A 7,155-nucleotide genomic window follows, 5' to 3' on the forward strand; every position below is an offset into this window, starting at 1 on the left:
CGAGAGCAGCGGCGTGCCTTTCCCTCAGTGCGGCGATGGTGGGATCTAGGGAAGGCACGCGCCAAGCTCTTCTGCCGTGACTACACTCGGGGCACCAGCCGATGGAGAAATGCGGCGATAGAGCAGTTGGAACGGGAGGTCTTAGAGATGGAGAGGCGTCTGGCCGCCAGCCCCGAGGACCCGTTCCTCTGCGGAGCGTGCCGGGAGAAGTGGGAGGAGCTCCGGGCCCTCGAGGACCATCGGGCCCGAGGTGCCTTTTTTTGATCCCACATCCGCCTCCTTCGGGAGATGGATCGCGGCTCCCGTTTCTTCTACGCCCTGGAGAAAACGAGGGGGGCCAAGAAACACGTCACCTGCCTTCTAGCAGAAGACGGCGCCCCCCTCACGGATCCGGTGGAGATGTGTGGGAGGGCCCGTGACTTCTACACAAGCCTTTTCTCCCCGGATCCAACCGATCCTGGTGCTTGCAGGGTGCCCTGGGAGGAACTCCCCACGGTCAGCGTGGGTGACCGAGACCGGCTAGAGCTGCCTCTCACCCTGGCCGAGTTCTCGGAAGCCCTCCGTTGCATGCCCACCAATAAATCTCCGGGCATGGACGGGCTGACCGTGGAGTTCTACTGCGCATTCTGGGACATCCTTGGCCCAGACCTAGCCACTGTGTGGGCTGAGTCTTTGCAGGGCGGGGTCCTCCCTCTTTCGTGCAGGCGAGCGGTGCTCGCCTTGTTGCCGAAGAAGGGGGACCTCCGCGATCTACGAAACTGGCGTCCCGTCTCACTCCTTAGTACGGACTACGAAATCGTAGTGAAAGCAATCTCGCTGCGGCTAGGGTCCATGATGGCGGACGTGATCCACCCAGACCAGACCTATACTGTCCCGGGTCGCAGCATTTTTGACAACCTATTTCTAGTCCGAGACCTTTTGGAACTCGGGCGTAGAGATGGTCTGTCGTTCGCCCTCCTGTCTCTTGATCAGGAGAAGGCGTTCGATAGAGTGGACCATGAGTACCTCCTGAGCACTCTGCAGGCGTTTGGATTCGGACCTCAGTTTGTGAGTTTTCTCCGGGTGCTGTACGCCTCCGCGGAGTGTTTGGTTAGGCTCAACTGGACCCTGACCGAGATAGTCAGCTTCGGGCGAGGAGTGCGGCAGGGGTGCCCCCTCTCGGGCCAGCTGTACGCTCTGGCAATCGAGCCTTTCCTCTGTCTCCTCCGCAGGAGGTTGACAGGGTTGGTGCTGCAGGAGCCGGAGCTGCTGCTGGTCCTGTCGATGACGTGCTCCTCGTGGTCCAGGACCTGGGCGACTTGGCGCGGGTGGAGGCTTGCCAGGCCATCTTTTCGGCAGCCTCCTCCGCCTGAGTCAACTGGGTCAAGAGCTCTGGCTTGGCGGTGGGGGACTGGCGACAGGTAAGCTCCCTCCCACCCGCGCTTCAGACCATCCGGTGGGTCCGCTGCTCTACCTAGGCGTTTACCTTTCTGCCACGCACCCTTCTCCGCCGGAGAACTGGCAAAATTTAGAAGGCGGGCTGATAGAGCGGCTCCAGAAATGGACGAGGCTACTCCGATGTCTCTCCCTCTGAGGGAGAGCACTGGTGCTTAACCAACTAGTCCTGTCCACGCTCTGGTACCGGCTCAACACCCTGGTCCCGGCCCCAGGTTTCCTGACCAACCTCCGGATATTGATTCTGGAGTTCATAGAATCATAGAATCATAGAATATCAGGGTTGGAAGGAACCTCAGGAGGTCATCTAGTCGAACCCCCTGCTCAAAGCAGGACCAATCCCCAGTTAAATCATCCCAGCCAGAGCTTTGTCAAGCCTGACCTTAAAAACTTCTAAGGAAGGAGATTCTACCACCTCCCTAGGTAACACATTCCAGTGTTTCACCACCTTCCTAGTGAAAAAGTTTTTCCTAATATCCAACCTAAACCTCCCTCACTGCAACTTGAGACCATTACTCCTTGTTCTGTCCTCTTCTACCACTGAGAATAGTCTAGAACCATCCTCTTTGGAACCACCTCTCAGGTAGTTGAAAGCAGCTATCAAATCCCCCCTCATTCTTCTCTTCCGCAGACTAAACAATCCCAGTTCCCTCAGCCTCTCCTCATAAGTCATGTGTTCCAGACCCCTAATAATTTTTGTTGCCCTTCACTGGACACTCTCCAATTTATCCACATCCTTCTTGTAGTGTGGGGCCCAAAACTGGACACAGTACTCCAGATGAGGCCTCACCAATGTCGAATAGAGGGGAACGATCACGTCCCTTGATCTGCTCGCTATGCCCCTACTTATACATCCCAAAATGCCATTGGCCTTCTTGGCTACAAGGGCACACTGCTGACTCATATCCAGCTTCTCGTCCACTGTAACCCCTAGGTTCTTTTCCGCAGAACTGCTGCCTAGCCATTCGGTCCCTAGTCTGTAGCTGTGCATTGGGTTCTTCCGTCCTAAGTGCAGGACCCTGCACTTATCCTTATTGAACCTCATCAGGTTTCTTTTGGCCCAATCCTCCAATTTGTCTAGGTCCCTCTGTATCCTATCTCTGCCCTCTAACGTGTCTGCCACTCCTCCCAGTTTAGTATCATCCGCAAATTTGCTAAGAGTGCAATCCACACCATCCTCCAGATCATTTATGAAGATATTGAACAAAACCGGCCCCAGGACCGACCCCTGGGGCACTCCACTTGACATCGGCTGCCAACTAGACATGGAGCCATTGATCACTACCCGTTGAGCCCGACAATCTAGCCAACTTTCTACCCACCTTATAGTACATTCATCCAGCCCATACTTCTTTAACTTGCTGACAAGAATACTGTGCGAGACTGTGTCAAAAGCTTTGCTGAAGTCAAGAAACAATACATCCACTGCTTTCCCTTCATCCACAGAATCAGTAATCTCATCATAGAAGGCGATTAATTAGTCAGGCATGACCTTCCCTTGGTGAATCCATGCTGACTGTTCCTGATCACTTTCCTCTCGTGTAAGTGCTTCAGGATTGATTCCTTGAGGACCTGCTCCATGAGTTTTCCTGGGACTGAGGTGAGGCTGACTGGCCTGTAGTTCCCAGGATCCTCCTTCTTCCCTTTTTTAAAGATTGGCACTACATTAGCCTTTTTCCAGTCGTCTGGGACTTCACCCGTTCGCCATGAGTTTTCAAAGATAATGGCCAATGGCTCTGCAATCACATCTGCCAATTCCTTTAGCACTCTCGGATGCAACTCGTCCGGCCCCATGGACTTGTGCACGTCCAGCTTTTCTAAATAGTCCCTAACCACCTCTTTCTCCACAGAGGGCTGGCCATCTACTCCCCATGTTGCGATGCCCAGCGCAGCAGTCTGGGAGCTGTCCTTGTTCGTGAAGACAGAGGCAAAAAAAGCATTGAGCACATTAGCTTTTTCCACATCCTCTGTCACTAGGTTGCCTCCCTCATTCAGTAAGGGGCCCACACTTTCCTTGGCTTTCTTCTTGTTGCCAACATACCTGAAGAAACCCTTCTTGTTACTCTTGACATCTCTTGCTAGCTGCAGCTCCAGGTGCGATTTGGCCCTCCTGATTTCATTCCTACATGCCCGAGTTCTTTTGGTCAGGAATGCACTGGGCTCCTGTTGGGGTTCTTCATCTACCCCTGAAGGAAGGAGGGCAGGGCCTGAAGTGTCTGTACACTCAAGTCTGCGTTTTCCGCCTCCAGGCCCTGCAGAGGCTCCTTTACAGTGCAGGTAGTTCGACGTGGAGCATACTGGCTCACGCCTTCCTGCGCTGCTTCCACGGGCTCCGATACGACCGGCAGCTCTTTTATCTCTGTCCGAGAGGTTTTCCGCGAGACCTCTCTGGGCTGCCGGTCTTCTACCAGGACCTCCTCCGGACCTGGAAACTGTTTTCAATGACCAGGTCCGTGGCGGCCACCGTGGGAGCAGATCTCCTCACGGAGCTCCTGCTACACAACCCCCAGCTCCGTGTGCAGGCGGCGGAGTCCCCCTCGGTGCGCCAGAGTTTGGTCCTGGTGGAAGTCACGAGAGTCGGAGACCTCCTGGACTACGACCAGGGAGACTAGCTGGATCCCCTGATGCTTGCTCGGCGCATGGGGCTCTCCAGACCTCGTACCCCCCGGCGCGTACTTTAGGAGGTGAAGGCCGCCTTGACGCCCGCTGCTCGGGCTTATCTCAACCGAGCCCTGCGCGAGGGCACACCCCGTCCACCCTTTACCCCAGGCCCACCGGACCTTTCAATTGGGCCCCTACCCCGTAGATCCCAACAAACCCCTCACCCTTTCACTGCGAGCCGGCTGCATGAACTGCAGCTGGTCAGCTTCCAAACCGCGCCAAGGAAACATCTATACACACTCACGCTTCACACCCTTCACGCCCTCACCCTGGTGTCCCGCCCTGATACAAAGTGGCGGGACCTCCTGCCACCTTTGGAGGGTGAGCAGCCCCGATGCGCCAGCCTGTACTCCACGTTGGTCCCGAGGCCCGTCGGGGACATCAGTTGGCGGCTCCTTCACGGAGCTGTGAGCACGGGCGTGTCTTTGACACGGTTCACCCCCATCCTGGATACTTGCCCTTTTTGCAACGTGAGGGAAACCCTGGCACATGTATATTTAGAGTGTGCCAGGCTGCAGCCCCTTTTCCGGCTCCTCACGAATATTTTCTTACGTTTTTGGCTGCATTTTTCCCCTCACCTTTTTATTTACACATTCCCCATCTGTGGCCCCACAAAGTCGCGGGATCTCCTGGTTAACCTCCTCCTAGCCCTAGCTAAAACAGCCATCTATAAAACCAGAGAGAGGAGGTTGGCCAATGAAGCGTCCTGCGACTGTAGGGCCGTTTTCCGATCCTCAGTACATTCACGTATCCCGGCGGAGTTCCTCTGGGTGGCGTCCACCGACTCCCTTGATGCCTTCGAGGAGCGGTGGGTGCTGTCCGAGGTTCTCTGCTCGGTGACCCCGTCCGGTTCCCTCCGTCTGACCCTTTGATTGAGGGGAAGAGCGAGAAACCCCAGCCCCAGCCATTGCCGCTGTGGATACCATCATCACCATCACCTAGGAGGGGTCCTATATCACGTGGGTGCACGTCCCCCCCCCCACCAACTGCCCACCCCGCAGCCTTGCCCATCTTGTAAGGCACTCTCAGGAGAGGAATAGTTGGTGACACTGGGTGTGGCACTAGGTAACTCGAGGGGGTGGAAGACCATGAGTGTTGAGGAAGCCCCCCCGCTCTAGGCCACCAGGTAACTCAGGAGGGTGGAAGACCATGAGTGTCGAGGAAGCCCCCCCACTCTGGGCCCAGGCAAGCCTGAACACTTCTCTCCCCTGAAGGCTGCTGTGTTATACATTGCGTTTGCTTGTGTTTTGTTGCATAGTTTTGTTTTATCTTTTTTGGTGATTTTTTGTAAGTATGTTATGGAAATAAAAATTACTCTCCTGTAAAAAAAAAAAAAAATCACTCTCCTGTAGCCATCTGTCCCGACCCTGTCACATAAGTAAACTTTTGAAATCAACCATCACAAACAAGGGAAACTGAGCTAAGACTTCCAGTTCAACAAACTATTCATGAACAATTTTTTCATGATTGAAGTAAGCTGTACTGACAGGCTGACATTCTCTCTCTCTCTCTCTTGTTCCCAGCAGACTCTGAACTGAGAATCGTCCTTATTGGTAAAACTGGATGTGGGAAAAGTGCAACAGGAAACATGATTCTTGGTGCTGATAAATTTCATTCGGATATCTCACCCTCTTCAGTTACGCAGCGGTGTGAAAAAAAGGAACAGGTTGTTAATGGGAGGAAAATTACGGTGGTTGATACTCCTGGCATTTTTGACACTAAGAAAAGTAATGAAGAGACTTGCCAAGAAATAGGTAAGTCTGTTAAAAGCCTCTCTCCAGGAATCCATGCCATTATTCACGTCATACAGCTGGGTTGCTTCACCCTAGAAGAAAAGGAAGTGGTCAAGGAGATACAAAAGGTTTTCAAGTTTGAAGCAAAGGACTACATGATCGTCCTGTTCACCCGAAAAGAAGATTTAGGGAAGAAAACACTGGGCGAGTTCTTAGCAAAGGCTGATAAAGATCTTCAAAATGTGATTGGGACTTGTAAAAACCGATGCCTCGCTTTCAACAACAGAGCCGAAGGAAAAGAAAAGTCTGATCAGGTGTCTGAGTTGCTTGAAATGATTGATGCCATGGTGCATGGAAACTATAAAAAGCCCTATTATACTGAAGAAATGTTTAAGAAGGACAAATCATTTCTCCAAAGATTTTGTTCTATACTCTAATTGATTATGATCATCTGAGACAGGGGTTTATTGTAGTTTTTTTACCATTTTAAAATGAGTTTTGGAACACTTGTTTAATGTTAAGACTTTTATTGGTATAAAAATCGTAGAACTGAGATTAAAATAATGTATTTACAACATTTCCCTAAAATGTATCACTAATTTCACCTTGGATAATAAAACCTGGAAGAATTTTAAATCAAATTTAATTTTCATAATTTTATTGTTTTACTTTTTATATTTCTCTCTGCTTCAGCAGTGAAACCAGACCAGTCAGCTTCCCTTTGTTTGTTCAGGTGTGGTTCTCATTCACCAGCACAACGCTGTCTGTCTGGATTTCCAGCCGTACTGTGGAATGGAATCCCTCTGACCCCATTTTTCAGTGAAATAACTTACACTCATGGAAACGTGAGTTTGTGACTTCTCCATGTCATAAATATAAAGGGAAGGGTAAACCCCTTTAAAATCCCTCCTGGCCAAAGGAAAAATCCTCTCACCTCTAAAGGGTTAAGAAGCTAAAGGTAACCTCGCTGGCACCTGACCAAAATGACCAATGAGGAGACACGATACTTTCAAAAGCTGGGAGGAGGGAGAAAAACAAAGGGTCTGTGGCTATCTGTATGCTGCTTTTGCCAGGGACAGAACAGGAATGGAGTCTTAGAATTTAGTAAGTAATCTAGCTAGGTATGTGTTAGATTATGATTTCTTTAAATGGCTGAGAAAATAGCTGTGCTGAATAGAATGAATATTCCTGTCTGTGTGTCTTTTTTGTAACTCAAGGTTTTGCCTAGAGGGATTCTCTATGTTTGAATCTAATTACCCTGTAAGGTATCTACCATCCTGATTTTACAGAGGTGATTCCTTTTTACTTCTATTAAAGTCTTTTTGTA

General features: G+C 51.1%; 1 protein-coding gene across 1 annotated transcript in view; it reads left to right on the top strand.

Annotated features, from left to right (window-relative positions):
• The window catches only part of LOC141983432 (GTPase IMAP family member 7-like), a 31,215-nt gene extending 24,950 nt beyond the window's left edge, over positions 1-6,265 (top strand). Inside the window, exon 3 of the mRNA XM_074946565.1 lies at positions 5,622-6,265. Coding sequence (XP_074802666.1) covers positions 5,622-6,265 — 644 coding nt within the window. The remainder of the gene's footprint in view (positions 1-5,621) is intronic.
• Positions 6,266-7,155: the final 890 nt, after the last annotated feature.

Source organism: Natator depressus, chromosome 2, assembly GCF_965152275.1.
Source record: "Natator depressus isolate rNatDep1 chromosome 2, rNatDep2.hap1, whole genome shotgun sequence".
Taxonomy (NCBI): domain Eukaryota; kingdom Metazoa; phylum Chordata; order Testudines; family Cheloniidae; genus Natator; species Natator depressus.